Below are 26,452 nucleotides of genomic sequence, written 5' to 3'. Positions count from 1 at the left end.
TCTGATCAGTCCTCTCCCTCCCTGTTTGCTGGATTGCCCCCAATTAACTTACAATAAATTAGGCATCATCTCATTTCACCATTACGAGATCAAAAATAGCAGAAGGTTAGGAAATGCATTGGTCCATTAAGTCCTGTTGTCCACACACTGCCTGGCTCCTGGGAATGCATCTCAGCAGGGCTGCAAAGCGCGCGTCGGCTTCTTGAGAAACCAGGAAAATCCGGCTTCTGACTCAGCCCACACTGAAACACTGACCAGTTTTGGGGCTGGGAGCTGGCCCCTGACGCTCCCCCAAGGCAGAGCTCGGCCCTGGGAGCCGGGCTGGCAGCGAGCTGGCCCAGCACTGGGACAGGATATGGCTGGGGCCCCACCCCAATATAGCCTGACAGCAGTGGGGCTCTGAAACACCCTCCTTTGGCACCTCAAAGCTCAATACAACCCATTTGGCCTGGGAGGGGTTTCCACCTTCAGCATTACAATTTAGTCTCTCAGCAGGAGACTTTTTTTTTCTAAACCAGAACTAGACAATGGTTTCCTTTTGCCTTCCTTGAGGCAAACGTTTTCACAGGTACACAGACCATTAAATCAGTCTTCTGGTCTATTAATACCCAAAGGTTGCATTCTTCAGGGGAGCTGCCAAACTGCTCATCAAGGCGCCACAAAACATTAGCTGAACCTAATGTTCAACAAACAGAGCAGTCTCCATGACTTGAAGCGTGCCTTTATCTCCAAAAAATTCAGACCTTCGACACCAAGAAAAGGAGGAGAAAAGCAGCAGCTGCCCCTAAAGGGGGAGTAACTGAGACAAAGCATGAAAAGAAATATGCACATACTAAAATGTAATTAAATACCGTTCTTCATACTATCCACTTTCCCTTGCCATTTGGAAATTTTCCAAGTATACTGAACCCATTCATTTACAAAACAAACGACCCAGCATCGTTAGCACATCCTGCAGACTTAATTTACATAAGGAAGGCAATCTGCTGCAGATTTACCTGCTGTAAATTGTGCTCATTCAAGATGCTGTGGTGTTATCTGCAGCATTATTGTTTAAGGCTTCATTTTTACCAACCTGTGGAGTCGTATTTTGTTTGTTGAATTAAAGGCAACAGAACATCCACTACTACCGTTGTCAGCAGTGCTTTAGTCGTGGTACTTTGAAACTAAACCTGACTTTGAGCAGCTGGTATTACAGCAGAACAGACCACTCAGGGAAGCTGGTGTGGATGTTGGGAAGATGTTTCATGATTCCTTTCTTGCCTCCAGCTTTGGTCACTTCTGCCAGATACTGGACAAAAAAGAACCATGAAAAATTCACTTTTGTAACAAAATTTATTTCTGCTCTGTGGATACAAATCCCAAACATCAACAAACAAATTCCAGTGGAAAAATACCAGTCATTAACAATGAAAACTTTTATTATTATTTAATAAATAGAACTTTGGCATTCAAAATTCTAGCTGTAAACCCTACTTTAAAAAAAATTACAAAAAGAGGCAAGAACAACAAGCCTAAAGCTGAGCCAGCCAGTGGCTCCTTTACTTTTTACAATGAACACATTGTGATTAAGTCATGACAACTCTATTTACATATGAGGTATTCTGAGCAGTTCAAAAATTGAACCCAATTTACAAAACTACCAGTCTTCAGGGACTGATCCAGTACATATGTCAGCTGTGCTTTAAAAAGAGAGCTCCAGACACTCCTCCCCACTGAACCAATGATATACTGTAATTAATATACACAGAAAGAACACATTATGATTTGTGTTTCCTGCTCACACATCATATTCAAAGAAGCTGCATACTACAACCAGCCTAACATTCAAAGTGTACACCTAGTACCTAGTTTCAGTACTTCTGTTTCTAGACATTATGCAAGAGTTCTTACTACAAAAGCTTATTAACAAAGTAATGGCAAGTGAGAAGAAAACAAGGTGCAGTCATCAGCATCCTAACAACTTATCTGAAGTTCAAAGGGAATATACATTTACTTCAGGCTAAAAAGGCACAAAGGTATACTGCTGTGGAATTAATATTGCTAATGAGCTACCAGAATAAATCATCCCTTTAGATAACAACCACTGATCTGTTTGGAGTCTAAGAATGCAGATTAGTTCAGAAGATCTTTTCTCCACTCATAGCAGAACTCGTCATATCAATGAGAAGAGCACAATTACACTTCCAACTGCACCTGCATCACACCACTGAGAAGGACAAGGAAAACTGGAGCAAATCATGCCCTGGTGGAGAGACCGCAGTGTGCTGTCACTGCCCATGCTATGGCAGCAGGTCGTGGAGGAAAGAGTTTGCTTTCTTCCTTTCCCTGTGCTCCTACCCTTCCCAAGAAAAATGTCCAAAAAAATGTTTGAAACAAAAGACAGGTAGTGAGGGCAAAAGAAGGAAGGAAACCTTTTGAAGTGAAAAGGACGGAACTTCAGCTCTTGAATGACTTCACCACCCATCATCAGTTTCAAATGCTGGAGCCCGAGTGGGTGGTTACAGCAAATCTCCACAATTTCACACACCTGTCATACCACAAAGCTGCACAGCGGAGTTCAGCAACCTAAATCACATTTACATGACTGAGCTGCATTACTTCTATATAGTAAATACTTCTATATAGTGAATACATCATCTATAGCTTGTCTGAAGACGGTTACTTTCCATGTCTTTTTCAAAATACATTCTTAAATACAGTAGTTACTGTAAATATCTTCTAGAGGATCATATAAATTCAATCTGAAACTGTACAAAATGTTACTGTACAGTTTGCTGACAGCCAGAATGGTACAGTACCCATTCATCTGCAGCTGTTTTTCAGCCCTTGGGATTGTCTAATAGCTACAGCAAAAAGTTGTCATGACTAAATCGAAGCAATTCCAATGTTAACATTCGTTAATCACCTCTGTATTAAATATGCTGAATGAGACCACACACACTACATTTTAACCAATTAAACAGTCATGCATATCTTAGACAAAGCTTATTCCATTTAGAGGCATCTGTAAACTGATGCATATATAGTAATTGCTACCACTACAATAGGCCAAATTTTAAGAAATCAAAGCAAAATACTGTATCGCTGTGAATAGTCAATTGGTAGTCTGCATCTTTGGCTCATACATCCATCATTTACCTCCCTATTTTAAGTTGACTGAGGCAGATAAATCAGGGGGTTTTAAAATCAAGTGCTTTCAAGTCAACATAAACATTACAGGTTCTGTAACAAAAACACTAGAACACAAGATTACAGCACTGCAATCAAAGTATTATGAACAAAATGGGATCTCCTCCCAGAGGGACTTTCAACTAATACTTGAAGAGCATAAAAGCTCTGAAGTGCTTTGCAAATATAAACTACTGATCTCAACTTTGCAGTACAGTATCACCATTTAGCAGGAGGGACAGTGGAGGCACACCAGCCAAGTGACAAGCTTAATAGTTCAAAGTGACTCAAAAGATCTCCTGCTCCCCTCTAATTGCTCTATTAAACTCCTTGTTATTTCTATCAAATGTAGAAAAATGTGGGTTTTGGTAATTTTTTATAGGTACAACACTGCCATCTAAGGAAGCAATAATGTGTAACTTGGGTGTTTCCTCTCTCCCTAATATTTTTTATTTATTATGTGAAATGCTATTGTTGAATTCTGATAGGAGACGGATGCCATAAACTGAAGACTACTTCACTGCAGGGACAAACCCAACCAACCACACCCAAGGAACAAGCTGAGGCCTTAGTCACAAAAGCCAGCACTGTCAAGAGGCACAGCAAACTGTGCAAGCCCACTGGTACAAAGATCCTTGTTTTCAGTTTTGCACTAGTATAAAAGTACACCTTCGATGCAGCAGGTGTGTATTAATATGGAATTAATATTGCTAATGAGCTACCGGAATGAATCATTCCTTCAGATAACAACCAGATAACTGTTTGCAGTCTAAGAATGGAGATTAGTTCAGATCTTTTCCCCACTCCTAGCAGAACATGTCCTACCAATGAGAAGAGCACAATTATACTTCCAAGTGCACCTGCATCACACCACTGAGACGCATAAGGAAAACTGGAGAAAATCATGCCCTGGTGGAGAGACAGCAGTGTGCCTACAGAAACAGCACAGAAATTTAAAATAAAATGGCCTCATTTTTTTTCCTCGAAGTAGACACGAGATAACATCACTTGAGATTTCATCTAGACACTGTTTTAGTGCTCACAGGAGCTGAACCAGTCAGATTAATCCATCTGATAACTCCCTGTAACAGTAATATAAATAGCAACACTACTGTTCACAAATTAGTCCAAGTCTAGTTTCAGAATAGAGAAAACTGTCAAATAAATAAATCCATACAGCTAAAAACAATTAAACCACTAAATTATAAAAACAACATGAACACTAACTGTTAAACAATGAACAGAAAGCAAAACATCACCAAATCAGAAAACTGAAGATACTCACTTTTGCCATAAAAATGTTACCTTAGAATTAACTTGGTTCGAATTGCTATGCTTTCCAAGAGATTTCTGCTGTTATCCCCACTCCAGATCAGATGACTGACTTGCACCTTAAGGCATCTGAAACCTTCTTGTAATACCATATGAGTAAGTGATGCATGTATTTTTCTTAACAGTGTATTTTAAAAGTGGTTTTGCTCTTCGCAAGTTTTTGTTTCCTTCAGTTAAATACAATTTTCCACCATGCATAACTGTGCAGCTAACTTGCAGTGATGTTCCAGGAAATGTCATCTGTCCCATGGGAGCTAAACAGTACTGCCAAGTGACACTCACTGAATAAGCTGTGAAACATGAGGTTACTATTTTATGTAATTACTTCCTACAAAAATGGAGAAATCAAGAATTCCCCAACAATGTGGAAAATTTTTCAGTCCTCAGATAACCAAGTACTTTATACTGCTAATTGGAAACATTCTGTTTTGAGCCTTAATTTTGCCAAGGGTCAAACACCCTTTTTGTAGCTGTGGTAAAAATCGCTGAGGTGGTGCACAATCTTACCAGAGGCCTTCAGGAACAGAACACAGACCAGCAACATTTTGAAATGGAGAAGACCTAAGGGGAAAAATAAGTACAAATGCTAAAATACAGTTGTTGGTTGTTTTGGTTTTTTTTTCTTGCAGCCATGGAGTATGCTGCAGTTTTATGCCTTAGAGCTTCTCTGGGTTTGTCACAGACTTTGTACTATTGAAATTCCTTAGAGCAACATGAGGGTGTTTCAAATAATCTACATTTTAGGGACTTGTTTGCATAAAGGAGTTAAACTTGGTGTTTTTCTGCTATTGGACAAAAAAGGTAGACATCCATTACTAAAAACATTTTTCTTATATGCTAATTTTTGACAATTAGGACAGAAAGTACTTTTTGAGTGCTTCAAGATTGTTCCAATTGCAATTCTTAGAGTGAAGTGCAGTGGCAGAAGCCTCGGGCTTCACCATGTACAGCTATGGGTTCTTTGACCCTCTCCTTTAAGATCTGAACACAGATAATGCCACGCAAACCCTTGATGAAGGAAAGGACTGAGCATTGTAGCAGCATGGCTGTTTTGAAGCTCTGATTCCAAAAACTAGGCGAAGTAATAAGATGAGCCCAAATGAAGGAAACAGAGTGTCCAACTGAATCATTCTTCACAGCTTGTTCCTACATTCAGTAGTTTGGAGAAAGGTTTCTTGCAGTTTGTACCACTGTTCACACAATGACTGCCCCCTGCACACCAGACTCCCGAGATCAATCACACACAGCCCTCAGAGATGCGTGTCTGGTGCTATTTGCAGCCTTCCCATATGGCTCCTTAATGGAAATGCAAAGACCTGTGACACAGCAGGACTCAGTAAGTCATTTGCTACTAGCTGGAGTGTTGTCATTGAGTGATGCAGTTGTCCCCCATGTCCTGAGCGTAACGGTCCGACATTATAGTCCTTAACTCATCAATATCCTTCCGCAGCTGACAAACGTCCAAGAGTTTCTTCGAAAGGGTCTCTGTGCTGTGGTAATTTTCACTCTCTTCAGATGAACAGCTCAGTGCTACGAAAAACAACACCCAAGGTTAAAGCTCCAGCAGCTGTGTCCTGTGAATACTGCAACTAGTCACCACTTGGAAATAAGCAGCAGGTCATTTTAACTACAGCATGCTTCAGTGTGATTAAAAGCCTACAAAATGTAGGCTGTGAACCTAATTCAGAGCCCATCAGTGTTTCTCTGAAAGACATGCTTTTCTGTTTGCACCAAGAGCTAGACTTGCTGAAGTCTGAGGAATCAGAGCACCAGTGGAAAATAATGGATAGAGCAACCATTTTCTAGAGACTTTGGGCGCTGCTGTAGTCAACCAGAAAAGAGGGCTGGCAGGTGTATAGCAGCTCTTGCTGCACAAGCACTGAACTTTACCTTTCTACCTTGTGATGGTTCAGTTCAGCAACCTGTCCACCTGATGAATTCTAATTAACATTCAGAAAACATTAGAATATGATACATTCAGGTCAAAACCAGCTTGTTAGAAGGAAAGGCCTAACAGAAACTTTGTCTGACTGGTTTTAGGGCATGCTTCTCATTTCCTGGTTAAATTTAACAGCCTAGTAAATGCTGAAGACTAGATGAACAGCACTAAAGATGAAGTAATCAGGCAGAAGGCTTATTTAAAACACCTGGACACCCCCACTCCCAAACCAGACATATACATATTCAAACAGCAGATGGATATTGCTATCACTTGACCCCAAGGGCTTTAAAACAAAAGCACAAGATGTGTTTAGCATCTCTTAACCCTCACAGCAGCTGCAGTGTGTCTCAGGAGGGACAGACACCTGGCTGCACACCTTTCTTTTCTAGAGCAGTAAACATATCCATGATTGGGTGCACACGAAGAGCCAGCTACCTGCTCTCCTGACTTGGCAAAGCCCTGTGTAGTCACATGCAATTAGTGGCCCAGAGGCACAGGAGCCCAGCTTTTCCCAGGAGCTCCATGAGTTCATGCACTACTGCTCCATCTGCATAGCAAGGGGACACAAGCTTGTCCAGCTGGCAAGTCCAAGCGTCACGTTAGCTAAACTGTTATTCCTTTGTGTCAAAATATTTATTAAACACTGGAAAGCCAACACCACTTACATCTGATTCCCAGCAGTAAGGAAAGGTTAGGCTCCTTGCCCTGAGCTCTCTGGGTAAGAATACTGCACAGTGCTTTCAAGTCAAACAAGCAATGGGACATTTCCTTGAACAACTGGTCTGCTACAGGCATCTTCTCAGACACCGGCTGCCTGGACTGCTCCACCAGCCGCATCTGCTCCTTCAGGCAGGCATTCTCTTCCATCAGTCTTTGGTTCTTTGTGAAAAGCAAATAGAAAAAATGGTGAAGTCAGTCTGCAGCATTCACTGTAGCAGAAAGTTTCAAACCACAAATAGTACAATTCAAAATGATTAATTTCCAAACATATAATTGGTATTTCTGTACTCCTCCAAAGAACAGCATACAGACAGCTTTTACATGGCTATTTCATGTTACCATTACTTAGCCATCTTCACCCTTTAAGTTCTCACTTCTTGAGGTAGCGGTGGTATGCATTATATATCTGTATGGGAGCCAGGACAGTCAAGTATGTAATTAAGCTCATAAAGCCCTACCAAGGGATCTTCTAATCATTCTGTAAGGTTCTTCCTGGCTTTGGTGTGGTCAGGGATTGGGTTACTGGTGCTATTTTACTTACTTCAGAGAGAGTTTTATTCAGTTGCTCTATATGTCTGTCTTTTTCCTCAAGCTCATTTGTCATCTTCTGAATTATCAGCTTTTCTTGTGAAAGCTTCTCTTGCATAGACTGAAATGAATGAAAACACAGGTTAATGATCTTAAATAACAACAAATAAAGAAACCACTAAAATATGGAATCACCCGCTGTCAATTCCCGAGTTTTCAACCACAGAGTCCAAACTGAGAAATCATGAGATACTGCCAAAATGGAACTTTCAGAGTGAATGCAGCATGACCACAGGTGTCTTTACTCTTGAAAGTACTCATATTTATTCCACTACTTGGCTTTTAAATCTGTAGATAAGTCTTTCCAGGTCATCTGGCAAAATTCAGAAAGAGGAATATTCAAGCCATCTTATCTGAATACTAACAATGAATAGAGACTATATAAACTCCTGATGCTTTCAGAGAGATCTCTTCAGCTGCGACTTGCCACCTGTAAGATTTATCAGTGCTGACGAGAAGGCAGGGAGTAATGAGAGGCAAGGCAAGGCCAACACTAAATGAAGTTTTTAAAGGCCTGGCTGGTCACAGGAGGTGTTGCATTGACAAAATTTCCCTGCACATTCCGCTTGACACCACATTAAGCAGTGGGGAGTCAGTACTCTGTCATACTCTTTGCAAAACTGGAAAACAATGGTGATAACAGTTACAGACTTAATATGGACTAAAAAACCCTCAACACTTTCTTTTCATGTCAGCATTAAGAATGAGCAGACAGAACCCAGAAATGACTACTTGTTTTTAAAACCATTTTCATACACTTGACCTGCTGCTCTTTTCACCCACAGCATGTCCCTCAAAAGGAAGTGCTGAAGTAATGTGTATCCTAAAGATAAGCTCTTTGAGAAAGCACAGCAACACACGCCAGTGGGGGGAAGGAGGCAAAGGAAACCCCGGGTCAGGAGAGGGAAGGAAATAACTGCTTCAGGCATTTCCTTTACGTGCTTGCAGATGAGCAGAACCTGTAGTGGTGTTGAATCATTGCTTTTTAGAAACATTATCTACTGAGAAAAACAGCCATCACTAGGTTAGACTGAAGGTCCTTCTAGCGTCATCTGTGGCATACAGATGTCACACTTAAGAAGCATGAAGTGAACAGGGCAATGCAGTTGCCCAAAACACCCTCCCAGTTTCCAAATATCTTCCAATTTTAACAGTCTTTGATGAAGATCAAGTTCAGGGACACCCAGAGCCCCAGCTGGGATAGATGCATTAGTACAACCACTTACACGTTTCATGTTCCCATCAACAACAGACAAAAAAAGTTTGACTGTGCAGCCTTCTGGAGGGTAGGAGGTGGTAGGGAAGACAGGGTGAGAACTATTAACCTTCCCCAGTGTATTTGCAGAACTATGTCTGCCATTAAATTTGCATGACTCTGCAAACTAAGCAAAAAACAACTTTTAGAATATTCTAAGCAATGTGCACATGTTCAGCTCAAGAACTGAGCTCCATGTACTGGGAACTACTAGAAGTAGAAATCAGTGTTTACTTTTAAGAGATACACCTAAGATCTTTCATTCTCTCTTACCCTCATCATAAAGCTCAGAAAAAGCACATGTGCTTAACAGCTTGGCTGAACCTACAGTGCTAGGATTTCCACGTTCCTCATGGTGCTACGAATTCTCCGTACTTCACCCTTAATTTCTCCATATGCTTTCCAAAGTTACAACTTGGTGGCAATATTCCCAGCCTGGCACAGTTGGGGGTTTATTGTGACTGACAAGACTGACAGATGTACTTCGGGTAACATAGGCATTGTACAATCTGACTTACTTCTACTCTCTTTTTTGGTAGTAGTTTTGTGATATCTAAATTAATCATGTAAATACGAATTTCTTTTTTAAAACACCTCTGCCATCTACAATTTTTCCCTTTCTAAAGATGCACTATATGTGCAGCACAGCATCTTGTCAAGACCAACCGGAATTTTAATCCCTCTCACTCGGAACAACAAATCAATGAAGAAAAACCATACAAGGAAGATCAAAATAATTTCACCATGATTATGAGCAAATAGAAACTAATACTTCTTTATACAACTGCTGTCTGAAACAGAATTTGTTTCCAGCTTGCAAGTTAAAAAGAGTGAACTGAAATACATTCTCAAACATAAGTTTACAATGTGGCAGAAGACAGGGAATAAAATGAGATCATCTTAGCTGAAGATAAATTGCACCTCTGTGCTGATAAGGGATTTCAGTTTCTAATGAACTAATTTTCAATGATTCCCAAGTCACAAGTATGGAAGGCCAGGGAGATCAAGGATACAAAGAAGCTGCTATAATCTACAAGTAATTTGAGGGCTGACACCATTTCCAAATCTTATTTTCTGTCCTTATATAAAATACCTCAAGAGGAAAAGTAAGAGAAAGTCCTGGAGAACAGAACAGTACCCTGTTCACAGACAGTCACAACTATTCAACATTTCCCAATCCAGCTCCCTAAAGTCATGTCAGGCTAAACACACAAAACACTGAAGATCACTAGTCTCAAGATAAAGGTGTTGGTGAGAAAAAGACCAGAAAGTTTAGGAAATGGGAAAAGATTTAGGTTGATGATAATACATTTAGCAAGTTGCGTGTACTTCTGATGAGCACAACATATATATGGAGTACATCTGTAAATAATCTTAACAAAAAGGGACAGAGAACCTCAGAAAGGTTATGAAGTTCAAGCTGAATTTCTTTTTAACTATGTAACACCTGAAACAACATTTGCCTGTGTCACAATTTTTGCATATACCAGTCTGCTCCACTTCAGTTTGATAAAATTAGTCTTCTCAAACCTTGAGAAGCTTAAATGATTCCATTTCCTTTTCAGTTAACAGACATACATCATGTTGCAACTTTAATTCTCCTACTGCTTCTCTACAAATACACTTCATACACTGCAATCTAATCAAACAAATACATGGCTGTTGACAGGAATCAGGCCTCCTATTTACTGTGGCAGAGAAAGGAAGCAATTTAACGGTGGAAGACAACTTTTAATAGGCAAATGACATTCTAGAAGAGGAATGTGGAAACTAGAGTTTGGCTTCAAGATTTGCTGAAAGCAGATGTTTGGGCTTTTTTAAATGCTCAGCTTTTTCTATGGCAAGTAATACTTTCTCCCTAAAAGCTAGATAATGTTTCTTTTTCTCCACAACAAACAGTGGTCAATGAGTAACTTAACACTCTGTTAATCAGATCTAGAAAGCTGCAGCTGACTCCTTACTGACAACCTCTGCTGTCTAGAAAAATCTCTGGCTCCAAGCTAGGTGCCCAAGATCCACGAAGACAGTTAAGGTATCTAAGTGTCAGAAACCAGTTGAACAGGGTTCAATTTGCCTAAATGATGTCAAATGTGAAGTGGGATGATTTAGAAAGGCACCTGTCTTTTCTAACAAACTGAACAATGAAGCCCCTAAGCAACATCGCTTTTGTACTTTGGATGATACACTAGACCAGCAGAATAGCAACAGTTTTTCACTTTTTGATGAGTATCAGTTAAGTGCTAAACCACAAAAACACAATGACTACACTACGAGCCTGCAAGAGAACATGGGTCGACTACCATCCGTAAGACTTAAGTTTTTGGAATTTCTTCCTTTGACTCCTATTCAGACAGATAAAAAAAATAAAACTCAACTTTAGCAATATTATTCTTATGAACTAAAAATGCACACAGTAAACAAGAGAATATACACTTTTCCTTACCTGCATGTCCAAAATCAGTCCAGTTATCTGATTTTGTTGATTGTCTATGACCTAGAATATAAAATAGAGTAATTTAGAAGGCTTGAATCTCTTCAGATCCTTGTCTAAAAATCAGCCTACGTGTAGCCATAGATTTTAAATAGCATCTTTAAAAACACAAATGACAAGACAGTTCAACTGTTCAACTAACACAAAATTCATGCAAAATAAATGTACTGAACAGAGACAGAGAGGTATTGAAAAGTCATCTGAATTAGCAACAAATATGTAATTCTTCAGTGAGATATTTATTTCTAAAGTGAAAAAAAAAAGAAAGAAGTGCAGGATTTAAGATTAAAGATGCCATCAGCAGATTATCTGCAGACTAACCTTACTAGCTTTCTCATTCTTCTCTTTGAGACATTCATTCTCACTCTGAAGCTGTTTTGTGTCCAACATAGGAAGCCGGATACCATCTTCCAGGCATTTTTCTACTTTCTGTTGTAAACTGCCATTCAACATGAAAGAAAGATTAAGTGGGCTAATACAAACCAGAGGGTTGTGTGTTCTAGGGAAAAATTAGAAACTTGAGCCATCTTCCAACCAGAACTGTAAAACTACACCTAGGAGAATCCAGTCTTATCAATGAGCATGTAATTCATGCACCAACAGTGCACGAATGATGCAAAAATTCTGAACTACTCAAGTTGCCATGGCCCTGACAAGGACAGATTCATGCAGATGAATGCAGGTTTTATGCACCATATTCTGTGCTGGGTCTCCCAAAAAGCACAGCTCCAGCATAGATCAGAGGCATCTGTGAACCTTCAAAGCTTTGGGAGCTTTTAAATCAGATTGTCTCACCGGGGCACATACAACTCGAAGCGGAGTCCAGAATCAGAGGCTGTGCCCAGTGCTGGTGTCCTCACCCGTCATGCCCTTTGTGACTTGTAAGGGCACAAGGCCATTCCTGCCAGGAATGCACCCACAGGAGGGCATGGCCTTCAGACCCTTCATTGCTCAACTCAAGCTCATACGTGTAGCTACAGCCTCTGTCAGCTCACCTTCTCTCAGAAAGGAAATACATTTTATTAGTGCTAATCTTGCTGTCTAATTTAGAAACCAGAGGTCACCCCAAATATCTGTAGGCTTTCAAAAAAGACAGAATGATCCCCCTCCAGATTATGAGAGCACGAACGCCTTCCATTGGTAAGATGGAAAAAATGTGTCAACAATTTGGCTGGCAAGGTGTCCCAGCCAGCTCGCCTTTCATCATGGAAACCTTTCAGACTCCTGTGGCATGCAGCTTTACCCAATGGAGGGGCAACCAACTGCAGGAACATCCACACATACTCAAAAGTGATTCTCTCCTGCTTCCCTCTTCCCTTTAAATAAAAAAATTGTTTAAGTAGCTCCCCTGATCTAAAATGGAACATAGTAACGAAGTCTCCATGTCTTACCTGGATAGTCTTGGATATCTTTCCCATTTGTTTTTTCATACTTAGGCAAGTTCAATGACAACATACTAACTACAGCTAAATCTCCTTGTAAATACCTGTACCCTCGATGAAAAGATAAGAAACAGCTGGAATTTCTTGAAATCTTTGACCCTTCCCTCATATACCCATCAGCCAATATCCAGGGAGTTTTCCCACAGTTCATGACAGGATCGGTTACAGCCTTACTGACAGCTTCTATATAACATCCTTTTGCTACACAGGTTTATTCCATCTTCTATGTGCCAGCAGGCTATGATGCCATTGCTGGCGTGTCCCACATCCTTAAAGACAGATAGCAAAGAATGCCCTGAGGTAACTTCTCTGTTGTATTAATTATAACTTGCCACACAGCAAATTGTAAAACCCTTGCCATGAAAAATCATTAGCCTTGTAATAGATTAAGATTGTAAATAGCATTAGGTCTTGACATCAGGTGGGGAAGCACACCCATTCCAGGGCACAGCCTGAGCTGCTGTTCATACCTCTGCACTGTTGTGACCAGCTCCTTTTCTTTTTTCTTCTGAGCCACTAGCTGTAATTCTCTCTCTCTGCACTGTGACCGGGCCTCTCCGAGCTTCTTTTCCAACTCAGCCATGGTTTCTTGAAGTTGCTTGTTCTTCTCTTCTAGAATTTGCAGCTAACACAAGGTTACATTAGTCAGACACAGTGTCACACCAGCAGAAGGCCTTGTGGCAGACCACAGCCTTGCAGTGACCTGCTGCATAGTTTCACACCCACGTTGCTTATCTGACCGTGAGAAATCCTAATACCTACAGCTTTCTAAAAGATTGAAATACTTCTCTTCCTAAATGTAAAGGTGAAAAAAAAAGAGATTTTGAAACAGTAAAAGACTTGAGAACAGGCATTAAGGAGCTTACTTAAATTTTTAAAATGTAAAACAAACCCCCTTTACCTTACCTGTTTAGTCTGCCCTTCTATATCATCCAGTGTTGGAAGGTCAGCCAGGTATTTTTCTAAGGTTTCAATTCGTCTTTGTTTTTCTTTGTTTTGCTCAGACTCTTTCTGGCATTTCTTTTTCAGGCTATTAATATATCGGTCTCTAGTTTTAAGCTAGAAGAAAGAAAGAGTACATGCTTTAGGATAACAGTAAAAAATAAACCTGCTTTGGAAGCAGAGGCTGTTGACTCTCCAAGAATTGTACTCTCACCTGCATGAAAGGGTTAGCTAAGAGCAGAAAACAAACCCAAAAATTATTAATCCCAACAGCTTCAAGTTACAGGCCCACATGTGATCTCAAACTACAGCTGCTTCACCTCTGCCCAGAACCATCCATGTGCCTTATGAACTGAAAACACGAACAGTTCAACATTTAAAATACTGTTAATTCTTTCACCCACTGAGATGTTCATGTGCAACAAACAATCAGGATATATTTTAGTTCCTCTGGACTAGGAAAACAACTTAAAACACAAGGACCAAGAACTTAACCTACCAAAAATGGAAGCCAAAACCCTGACTTTGATGCAGTCTGACAATCACATCAGAAGGCATCAGAATAGCTGCTTTCTTAAATACCTTTTCTACAGGCACCTTGATTTTCCATAAGTCTGGAAAACACTTTTTGTCCTATGTTACCTTTGTTCATATTCCTGATCCTTCTTTTGCTTTATTACCTAGGTCGAAAAAGTGGAAAGAAAGGCAGGAAAAAAAGAGTATTTTCCACTGTTCCTCCCTGCCCTCTTTCTCCTTGAGAGCTTTTTGTTCAGTGAACAGAATGGACAGGTTAACAGGCAAATCAAGACTGTGCAGTGAATTGGGACCTACAGACCACTCTGCTGGCACAAGTACTGCTGCACAGGTCCTCACCACTGCCACTGCCTGCCAGTTCCCACACAGTGAGGAACACAGGCAGGAAAAGCTCAGACAGGAGGAAGCAGCAGTATCCAATTTCTGCCCTTCCTGCCTCAGTGAAAAGCATATTGAGTGTTCACAGGAAATGGTAAGGGAGAATTTTGAGATGAATTATGCATTCTTCTTTGTCTTCCCACCTGACACCTCATGGTATCATATTGCTTGTATTCCTTTAACCTGATTTAATATAATTTAAGCCCAGTAATTAAAGAAGATAAGGGTAACAGTGACAATGCATCTCTAAAACATTTATTAGGAACCCCTTGGTCAATGGCACATTCCTGCTTGCAATAAAGGAAGGCTGTGAGTACATTCAAAACTACCCCTGGGAATTGCTTCGGCCTGGAAAGAAACCCTTTGTCAAAACAGTTCCAAGAACACAGCTGTCTTTTTCTCAGACTAAAGTCCACTCTGCACATTCTAAGAAAACTACAAGAGAAGCACTCCTGCAAAATAGGCATATACAGGCTGGTAAGTGCATCTCAAAGCTTGAGCACCACATTTACAAACCATGCTAAAAATAAGGATTTAAATTTCACAATCTGTGTTTTTCAATCATGTTTTATTTACTCTAATAAACACTTCAAGCTACAAGAATGAGTGGCTCTTCTATTTCCAAAAGCTTAACTGATATCTGGTTAAAACTGTTACCATGATTACCATTTTAACTAGTTTCACTTTTTAGGCTATATTCTCTGCAAGCCCAGATTTATCCATTAACAACACCTGAAATCATTAATCCTCTTTTTCTATCACAGATAGTTTAGCTACCTTTTGAAAATTACTCAGACACCCACATACCAAGTTGCTTTCTAGCAAACATAACATATACTGCTGTAACAGTGACAAAAAGAAATGTGGAACGGAAAGACACTTACTTTCTCCTCCATCTTCTTTTTCTCCTCACTAGATTTGTTTGAAAGTTGTTTCACAATTTCACTGAGTTGTAATTCCTTGTTCTCAGCTGCTGCGATCTTTCGCTCAAGCTCCTCGAGGTGGGATGCTGATCTTTCTGAAATGTGAGGTTGCAGTGGTGTGCTCTCATACTGTGGTTGCTTATGAAAAGAAATAAAATAATCACACAAATGAACACACACTGGACGCTTGAACTGCAGAGCAGAAAACAGTCCTGCATTGTTTTTGCTGTCAGGAAGGGTGGGGTTTGATTTTTTAAACGTTAAAATACACAGCAACAGCATGTCTTTCAGGAATCTGGAGCAAAAAGACAAAGAAGATGGACACCTTTAGACTCATAACAAATGCATAAGAACATTGTGTGGCCACTTTCCCTCTCAGGTTTATGGAAGATGTGATTTTTCTCCTAAAATAAATCCCTATAAATGCAGATAAAAAGCATTTTCAAAACAAATCACTGCCACTGCATTATCATACCACTTCCTGGGAAAAAACACACAAGAAAATGCCTATGAATATATTGTAGTAAGAGATGCTTCAATCTCAAGACCCTCCTAAAGCAGAATATCAGTACTAGTCAAACCTTAGAGCTATCACTCCTGGGGTGAGAATGGTGCAGGAACAATCCTGAGACTAGAGCTACAGTCAGAAGGCAGGTCTCCTATCTTTTGTTCTGTATTCCAAAACTCCCATCTCCACTGCCCAGAGACAGACAAGCACAAAATGGAAGTCGGTTGCATGTGGGATGAAAAATGAGATGCATCCCATTAGGCTTTCAGTTTCAATATTCTTTTAATAACATAAATTGGTTACCTTTAAAAATACTGTCTGTATTCTTCTTTAACTAGTGACATTCCTTCAGCAAAGTATTTAGAGATTAAAACCGTCATTAGATTTCCTTTTATAAATTTGTCTTACAGAAGGCACACAAATCAAGCAGAAACCCAAATACCTTTCAAACTTTCAAGTCTCTTTAAATTACGGAAGAGGAATGCACCTGCTGCTTTATTTGAAGCATAACATACTAAGATGTGCACTAAAAGTTCAGTTTCTGCGATATTGTTTCTTTTGTTTGTTTGTTTGTCTGGGCTTTTTGTTTGCATCTTCTCCCCTGCCCCCCCAAAAAATAAGAGTTCTTAATCTAGACAGATTTTGAAGTATTTTGTATAAGAAGATCTGGAAGCATCAAAAGCCACATTCCTAGATGTCTCAAAAAGTCTCTGTACACCTAAGTTCACAGTGAGGCTCCACTTGAATTCCTCTGCTGACACACAAACCACATTCTCACCTGATGTACAGCTGTGTTATTCCAAGTACACAAATAATGTCATGCTGAAGTACCCTAGCTGAGATCCTAGTGCAGTGTTTGTGACAGAAAAAGATAACATAATAAAAGAGGGACAGAAAAGCTATTTCTCGCTGCATATCTGCCTTTCACACTCTCTAGCTGCATTGCCTTTTAGATATGCCAAGGCCTGGAGATGGAATTTGTGTGCTATAAGCAGCCACAGCCCTCATACTGATCTGCATTTCTTGGCGAACCTTTGCTATGTCATCCTTATGCTACTTGATACCTGTGCTAGTTAGATGAAAATTAGGCCAAGTATACTCAAAATACCACCAGACATTCCCTTTGTGTTCCCTAGGAGCACTAGTCCATATCCTTTTCAGGTGTCTTGTCAAGAGGTATTCCACCAGTCTGTCTGCCTTCTCACATCTCCTCCATCTATTTTATCCATAAAGTCTAACCATCCTTTGGGCAGTACCTCCTCCACTTCAGAAAACCTCTCATTAGTTATTTTCAGATACTCTCCTATCAAACTATTTTCTCTCCTACTATCTCCCTGCAGGACTACCATACATGCATGCTATTAAACCCTTACTCTTGCAGGGTCACAATCCCTCACTGCTATCTCATTTTTATCAGACTTCAAATTGAGTATGTACAAAATTTTAATGTAACTTCAGATTTCTGCAAATATAAGGTAAACTACAACACTTAGAGGGTATTCTCTGTACGATTCACAGCTATGCAATTACACAGCCATCAACAGTCACAAAAGCTCTACACTTTGGCCTGCAGAAAATTGTGAGCATGCTTCTAGGTGCCATTTACTGGGCAGTGGAAAGCTTTGCAGAAATAAAAGTATTCATCCTACCTGTAAGTTAGTCATGTATGGTTCTTCGCAGTTCACAAGATGGCTCAGTCTTGCATGTTGAGCTCGTATTTCATTCTCCCTTATCTTCTGATGTAAATTGTTAATTTGCTGATTTTGCCTGTAATACACAAATTTAATTTGGAAAAAAAAAAAAAAAGGAATGGAAGAGAGATTAGAAAAACACAGATCTTAACACTTATACTGAAGAATACATTAACAATGGTATCCAGCTATCCTGGATCCACACTAGCTGTGGGCTTTTTCCCACTGCAGCCAGACTGCAGCTGTAGAAATATGATTTGAAAACTCTATCAATTTTGTGGGGGTTGAGGGAGGCTTCTGTTGCCATTTGCTGCTAGGGTTGGAAGTCTAAGCACAGAAAAGAATACAGAAAGCAGAACAAAACCAAACAAAAATGGCACCTTCATTTTACTTGGACTTCTCCTGCTTGGCTCCTCTCTTTACGAGAGCTGACTTCTGACAAAAGTTGAAGAGATTTACAAATTAAGGGGAACAGAAAGAACTTAAGAAGAAAAGGCCACTATATAAGACAGTCACCACAGCTTTGCTGCAAGGTCTCGCTTTTTGCTTAAGACTTTCTCAGTGAACTGCTTTACATAAGATGTAACTTCCCCTGGGGCAAAATACTGCACTGTGTGCTAAAACAAGTACCATGCACCAACTGCCTGGCCAGTGTACAGCAGAAACAGTATCAGCATTGTATCATTATTTAATTATAACACAAATTATATCACTGTTTAAATCATGACTGCATTTGAACTAGGCACAACTGCAGGGCAAACACCTGCCAGCTCCTGCCCCAATCCAAGTCACAGCCCCACAAGGTGTGCAGTGACTCTCCATGGAGCAACAGGCACCTCAAAACCTGACCCCACAGTGGAGCTGTCAGCACCCACCAGAAACACATAGAGACCGTCTCACTCAACTTAAAACCAGCATTGTGCACTCTGCTAATTTTCACTTTTCCTTCTTTTTTATCCTAGGATATATCTGCGTGCAAGCATGAAATTTTCTTCTCAGAGTTTCACTTCCAAGCATGGAGGATGACTGGCTTTTCTGGAAACAATGACATTGAACCCAGATGACTAAACCCAACCTTAGAAGGAGATAAACAGCAAATACAGGTTAACTTCAAGGGAAAAGACCTGCCTGTGCACATACTGGAAAAGCAAATCTTGCAAAGTATACAGAAAACTATCAAAATCTGTTGCTTTTTTTAAAATTTGGAAGGGTTGAGTTTAGGAAAAGCATCTTGGAAACATTAGCATGTGCATACAAAATACGCATTATACAACCTATAAACCAACATGAATTATATGTTAGTTGAAAAGATGCCAACTGCAAATTTTAATAGGATGCCAAAACACAGTTAAAGGGACCATTTTAGCTACTCATATTCTCCTAGCCAACTGTACCCCTATTATTTGGTTTACAAGAGGAATTTCATATTTGAAAAATATTGAATGTAGTAGAAGTTACACATTTCTCAGCTAGAAAAAAGAAGACATGGTAACATGTGTTTTTTCTATTTCCCTATTTTTGTATCTATAAAGAACAGTAATGAATGGAAAACCAGTATATATAAGTTGCCATTTGTTGGTACCTTAGAAAAATTCATTCAACGTGAATGAATAAGAAGAGAGCAAGGGAATGTATCTATGTGACTCCATAGCAAGCCTTAAAATACTTTGTATCAGCACAAGTGATTTTGAGGCTTCCCCTGTTCCCTCTACTATCTAGATGGAACAAGCTTGTACAAACACAGAAGGAGTATGCGACACTGGAAGACTGTGTGCAGTTCTGGTTGTCATCTGTAAGATGGCACTACAAACAAAAAGCTTCCAACTTGTTTTGGAAGATTAGGTAAAAGAATATGCTCTTAACTTGTAACAGACCTTAAAAAAGCCCAAGAGTTTGTATTATCATATGAGAAAATATAAAACCTTGATAATGTCTGTGCATGCCCGATCACAGAGACCAAAACTATTTAGTATGAGTTATCCAAACCTATGAACTGAAGCAAATTTTCATTTTTCATCACCTTATTACTTCCTAGACAGAACTATTAAAATTTTGTTGTCCCACGCGTTTTAAAATTATTTATCCACTTGTCACATACCCTTTGAAAGCACGATATGATTTTCTGTTTATGGCTGATTTTAACTTAGCAGTGCCTTCCTTCCCAGGCAGGATTTCAAGAGCCTGGACACTACAGCCTGGAGTATTTTAAAAAATTTTTAAAATATTTTTAAACTACCAGTGTAGTTTGAACTATGCTACCGTATTTCCTTTAATAATCCTTTCCCTACCCTACCAAATCCCTGTTGGAAAAAAAGGTGAGATAAGTCAATCTGAGATGAGACAGAATACAGAGTTTAACTAGCTTGCTTCTTTTCACTCTGCAAAGCATGAGACTCTCCATCATTATATAACCTTGCCAACAAAACACACTCTAGAAATATTTTAAGGTTGTGTAGATGCCACGACTTCTTTACGTAACTGCCTCTCTGAAAACAGCATTAGCCTCATGGCACCCAGAAACAAAAATTTTGCTGCATAACCAGATACTCTGAGCTTTATTTAAAGGGAATTTATAAAGTTCAGTTGCTCTCAAAAACACAGGTTGCCTATTACAGTGGGAACACTGACCCCACAAGCCTCCCTGTTACCAATCTATCAGCCCAGCACTTTAAAAAAACAAAATTAAATACAATCAGCCTTTAGCATTTAGGTGCCTCCAAGTTTCTGTCGAGCTCCTCAACCTTTAGCACTTCCAGAAGCCATCCGAGTGCAAGTGGGAGCAGGTTGTGCCCTGAGCTCAGGGCATGGGGGAATCTGACAGGATCCCAGCCTTGAGACTTCAGTGCACAGAAACCAGACCCTACCTCACACAACCAGGTTCAGTGAAAGTACTGTACCTAGGTACCCCAGAAACTACTTTCCTTCACAATCTCCTCATTTTTTTCCCCATAACTGTTACAATTTTATGTTGAGAGCAAAGGAAGACTTACTGATGTATTATGTAAGTGTCATGGCACTTTTCATACGGTTTCATTCAGGTCCTTTGTCCAAAAGGAAAAAACACTATTTTACTTAAAGTGTCTGTCTTGACCCATCCCTTCCCTTACACTCAGACTGAAGTAGAAGAGAAGGCAGTACCCTGATCCAAAGTCATCAACCAGCCAAAAGAACTCAGAGCTGAGAAGTTTGTTTAAAAAAAAATAAATAAAAGTTAAAAAAAAAAAAAGTCACAGAAGGCAAAAATGAAATAAAAAACATCCTTTTGCAAGGGACATTTTAGTTTTCCTTATTTAAACTGATCAAAAGGAAATGGCATTTAAATATGTACAAACTGTAAATATTCTATCCAATCAATTAATACAAACATGAGACTAATAATATTGTTTTCACAAACTCTTCTGACACAAATCTTTCCAGCTGTCCCTCAAGGTGTCTCCAGAAACTGGGGGTGGCAGTGCAGAAACAAACAGACAAAAAGAGAATCTGAACTCCTCTTGAGACAGGAAAAGACCACCTGGTACACAGAAGACTGTTGCAATTACCCAGAAGAGTTCTGCGCTGAAGAAATCTTGTCTTTTTCTCCAGGTATAATGATTTAAAGGTGGGTTTTTTCTTTCAGAAGCTACCTGCTTGCTATATTTTCTTTTTTTTTTTTTTTTTAATTTCACTGATACCCTGGACCATGCCTTTTCACCCCATTTTTTGAACCTCCAGCCATTTATAAATAACTTGAGATCAAATCCTCCCTGTGCTGCTCCCGGGTACATTCTTTCTGAGGGAGCTCAGCAGAAGTGACAGGTTATCCAACATATAAGACTCAAGTGGTGGCTATGTGTTGCTCTATGGTCTCCTAAACCAGCTCTTTTGTCCCAGTTCCTACATGCTAGCTATTTACATTCTAGCTAGATTATTTACAGAAAGCCCTATATTTGCACAAAGTAATGACTTTGGCTTATTTCCAGGTCTTGTAAACACATATTTTGCTCCCTTTTCTTCTATTACCTCGAACATTCTTTATTTTTGTAAACAAAATTTCAAGGCTTCAGCCATGTTTCACTACTGCAGATCGATGATATTTTGTTAGGAAGGAAAAGTGAAAAACCTGTTATGGCAGATTGTACCATTCTCTTGCCTTTCCCAGAATTACCAACTACCATTCCTACATGAAATCCGCATGTAGGATAGAGACACTAGAGACTAGGCTACCAAAGATGCTGATTCTGTGTAACTATTTCCTTGGTACTGAAGGAGAGTAGTCCTTATCTGTCTTTCTGCCTGCCACAGATACTTCCATTCGTAATCCCCCCGTTCTATGGCTCTACTTACAAAGCTGTCTATAACTCAGAGAAAAACTTCTGATGCTACTTGACCCTAACTGCACCCATTGAAATGAACAAAGAAAGTTAGAGCCATAAGAATGAAGTATCAATGGGAAGAGGGGGAAGTCTCTATTTTGATTCAATTGCAGTTCTGTCCTTTAGCTCAAAAAATTGCCTTTGAAAACTCAAGACAGCACAGAAGATGTCGGATAGCAGAGAACACACACACACAAAATGTGCACAAGCCTGGACTGTTTTCAGAGACCAGCACTAATAAACTGCTTAATATACAAACTGCTTCTCCTTAAGTGTCAAAAATATTTGTGTGACGTAACTGACATTCACATAATTTTCTCACATTCACACAGGACAAGTGTGAACACATACTTATACAGACACTCATACATGCATTTGTCTGGAAATAAACCATATTTCTTGAATCTGGGACCAGCTCACCCATTCACCATAAGCCCATCTTACCCCTTACTTACTCTAACTTACTCTAACATTGAAAGAGCCTTTAGAAAGAAACACACATCTGTCAGAGAAGCACTTCCTTCCCGCAACTTCCAAGTTATGCTTTTTAATTCTTAAATTAGCATAAATCTAAGGCACCAGATCCAGTAACTTCAAACAATTCAGGGACTTTAGAACAGAGCTTCCTGCACCACAGAAGGGTCATTAGTAACTTCTTAAGAAACCAAATGACAATTGATGCTTACCTTCAAAAGTCACAAGTTTACAAGAATTTGCTGCTTTAGGTGAAAATGTCTGAGCGGATTTCTTCAGAATCAGGATGCAAAGCAAAATACAACATGGATCTCTCTGTACTATAGATATAATTTATTCCATACTGCAGCTGGACATACGCTGCTTTGTTTTGTTGCTTAAGAAGTTGGATACAAATCATTATATCCCTTTGTTTTAGAGGCACAATCTCTTGGGACCCCAAGTCCAGACGTGCAGAATACTGATAGGGAAAGAGATCCTTAGTACACAAAGTCCTAAAAACAATGTGACTACGTTTTCCGGAATTTGGAAGATAATGCCAAAGAACTCCAACATCAGCAAAGCTTATGAGAAAAGATCTCAAATTTCCTATGCAATAAAGTCTCCTTTTTTTGTAAAATTGTTACCAGTGAACCTTTCTTCCAGTCACAGCAGAACTTACCTTGAAGGAAGATGGGAACACTACCTTTGGGAGTCAAGACATGAATCTCTGACCTGGATGGATTGTTTTGTGTGGTATTTTTTTAATGACTTTTCTGAATTGCATAAAGTTTGAAATTCTTGCCTGACCCACAGGAGGTGAACTAGTGCTGAAGCAAGGCAGGCAAGAGCACAGACAGCAACTCTACTTTCTCAAAAGCTTTGAGCTACTTAATTAGGGGGGTGAGGAATGAGAGGGACACAGACAAAATGTCTCTTCAGAGAGAGGACTGCACTCTCCTTCCCATGGTAGGAGCTCTTCAACTTCTGCAGTCTCCTGACAGGACAAACACAGAGCAACTCATGCACCTCCCCTGCTGTTCTCAGCTTTGCAAAATACTAGAACTTCCTAAAAATACTTGAATCTACACAACATAAAATAGTTTAGCACCAGCTCATCAGAGAAGTATCTGGGACTGCAGCTGACCAAAACTCCACAATGTTGTACCACAAAAAGTAAACACTACACAACCATGGCCTGTGAGAGACAAGTGCTCAGCCTGAGGGAGGCCTCAATGGCCAGTTTGGACACTTCAGGGAAGATGTGCTCATCAGCTGGAGAGATCTCAAAGAATAACAAAAACTACTTCATGCCTAGAAAACATTACCTAGGAGGAAAGACTAAATCATATTAGGAAAAATTTTCTAACATTTGACCTACATAAACATCAGACTGCTCAACACAGAAAGGCTGTAGAACATCTGGTATTGCAGATACTGCAATAGTGTAAGCATTTAGTGACAGCACTACAGCTTGTCTTCCCTATGGCCTCGCAGTCAGGTTAAACAGGTCTTTTCTAACCCTACATCCTCTCATTATTGCTAAGATCTAGGCTATTAGATGAAACTACTTTCATCAATGTTACTAGCATTCACATCTGAAAAAGTGACCTTTTAAAACAGCTAAAATAATTACTCTGTAGCAAAACCTTCCTGAAAGTTTACCAGCTCAAGATACACGGAAGTCTCATCCACAAGTTACCTGGGTGACTAGTGGTATTGGAAAAAGATAAAAGCATCTTTTTCACACTTTTATTGGAAGCAAAGTGTATTTTACACAGCAGAGCACTCTGAGGAGGTTCCTCACAGCCCCACTCCCTGCACAGGACTCCCTGTTACACACTCACCACCTGGGCAGTATAAAGCTTCAGGTTCCTCAAAAATGGCATCAAATTATCACTTAAGTGGATATGAAGATCTTAACAAGCCAATTGAAATTAAAAGAACTACAGCTTTATACTAGCATTAGAATGATCACTGTCAGAGCATATACAGTTTGATGTCATCTACTGAAATCAGGACAATTTAATACAAAGCAAAGAAAATCTAATTCTCCTGGCTCAGTGAAAACATCTAATCCTACTTCAGATACGGATTAAAAAATTAATGATTTTGCAACTGTTTTAAGAATCTAAATGTTGTTCTGCTCTGAGAGATAACAGCTACTCACTAAAATTGTACTTCCAAACCTACCTTTCCTTAAAAAGCTGTTCAAATGCTCTTATGCTGCCTGCAAGAGAACACTGCATGCCCAGTGTTATTCTCAGCAGCTTGTGTCATATGTCCAGATATTTGGCATTTATTCACGTACCTACTACATGCTGCCCCTGCCAGGCAAACTCTGCCAGAATGACACTAGAGACATCTACAGTGGCAGGTCAGTCTCAAGAGACACTCAGCATTGCACCAAACACTGTAATTTTAGTGGTGTTATTGTACTGAACAGAGGAGCAACATGAAGAATTAAAATGTGACATAGTAATTTTCTAAACCAATACAAACACTCTTGGCTCCCTCTGGTGCTAAATATAATGCTGCCATTATACTAAGCTGCCAGAGAAGTAAGGCAATGATATAATCCAATTATTTCATACAGTAGGTGACAAACATTATAGTAATAAGTGTTACAGCAGCAGATTTCCTCTTACAGACTAAATCCTTAAGTCCTCATTCATGGCCTGTACCAACAGTTCTTATGTGGAGAAAACAAGACACACACCTTGAAGAAGTGCCACTGTGTTCTGGTATGCACATACAGTGCAGGCTGGCTTCCTCGCACCAGGTTTTCTCTTCCTAAAAGTACAGGCTCCTCCTCATTTTCTTAAGAGCAGAATTAAAAAGCATTTCAAGTTTTTAGTGATTAAACTAGCAGTGACTCCTAGAGTAGTTTTAAAAAGCAAACCAGAACCACTTTTAAACCCACTCAATTATGCTGTGTACTACTTAAATAAATGCTGAACAGACTATACAAAATAAATCAATTTCATTTATCTATTATTAAATCTACTGTTGAACACAGCGTCCAGATCAAAAATCAAGCTACTTGTTCTATTCACAGGCTCAAGTGACTGTTTGGTATATTAAAAACTTAGAAATACTTGAATTTCTAGTGACACACCAAAGTATCCAAATATTATGATTTACACTGTTAAGCATTATGCCTTGAATTGTTTTCATAACTACTGGAAACTTACTTGCAACTATTCCTATCTGTTAAATTTCCAATGCAAAACAAGGAAATTTAATAACCTAATCTGGAAGGGCCGAATTTTTTGCCTTTTTGTCTTGGTGTGGAAAGAAGGAAAGCAGGCAGCACGTTTCACTTTCCTTCATCTGCTCTTCTTCCCTTTTTTAACAAGATAAAGCTAGAACAGCTTAAAAATACTACCCTGTACAGAGCATCCACTTCCTACTTACCAACAGATTTAAGCACTACTACGCAGAACAAGGTGTGTGATATTAATCTCCTCCACTTCCTCAGTAAGTGGGACACCAGTACAATTCCCAGCAAAAGAGTGTTTAACCTTAAAAAGATGGTTAAGGACCCTGTGGATGAAGGGGAGGCTGGTGACAAGGGCAAGAGGGGGGTGTTCCTGGTGTGCATCTTTTCATCCGGCTGTTCCTTGTACTTGCCAGCAGCAAAAAGCTGGGTCTGGAGCACCGTGCCAGCTGCTGTCCCACGCCTCTGGCTACCAGGCAGCAGGAGGTTAACCCATCTCTCCGGAGC

At 39.7% G+C, this 26,452-nt stretch overlaps 1 protein-coding gene across 2 annotated transcripts in view; it reads right to left on the bottom strand.

Moving 5' to 3' along the window:
* Positions 1–1,316: 1,316 nt before the first annotated feature.
* CEP85L (centrosomal protein 85 like) overlaps positions 1,317–26,452 on the bottom strand; it is a 139,708-nt gene continuing 114,572 nt past the window's right edge. For both annotated transcript variants that reach the window (XM_010402484.4, XM_039568412.1), the window contains exons 5-13: positions 17,876–17,993; positions 15,680–15,856; positions 13,848–14,000; positions 13,412–13,566; positions 11,821–11,938; positions 11,452–11,502; positions 7,707–7,814; positions 7,111–7,324; positions 1,317–6,033 (exon numbers count right to left, since the gene is read on the bottom strand). In XM_010402484.4, coding sequence (XP_010400786.1) covers positions 5,870–6,033; positions 7,111–7,324; positions 7,707–7,814; positions 11,452–11,502; positions 11,821–11,938; positions 13,412–13,566; positions 13,848–14,000; positions 15,680–15,856; positions 17,876–17,993 — 1,258 coding nt within the window. In that variant the 3' untranslated portion in view covers positions 1,317–5,869. The remainder of the gene's footprint in view (positions 6,034–7,110; positions 7,325–7,706; positions 7,815–11,451; positions 11,503–11,820; positions 11,939–13,411; positions 13,567–13,847; positions 14,001–15,679; positions 15,857–17,875; positions 17,994–26,452) is intronic.

This window comes from Corvus cornix, chromosome 3 (genome assembly GCF_000738735.6).
Source record: "Corvus cornix cornix isolate S_Up_H32 chromosome 3, ASM73873v5, whole genome shotgun sequence".
In the NCBI taxonomy this organism is placed as follows: Eukaryota; Metazoa; Chordata; class Aves; order Passeriformes; family Corvidae; genus Corvus; species Corvus cornix.
The sequence above is the reverse complement of the archived record's forward strand: the minus strand, read 5'-3'. Positions and strand labels throughout refer to the sequence as shown.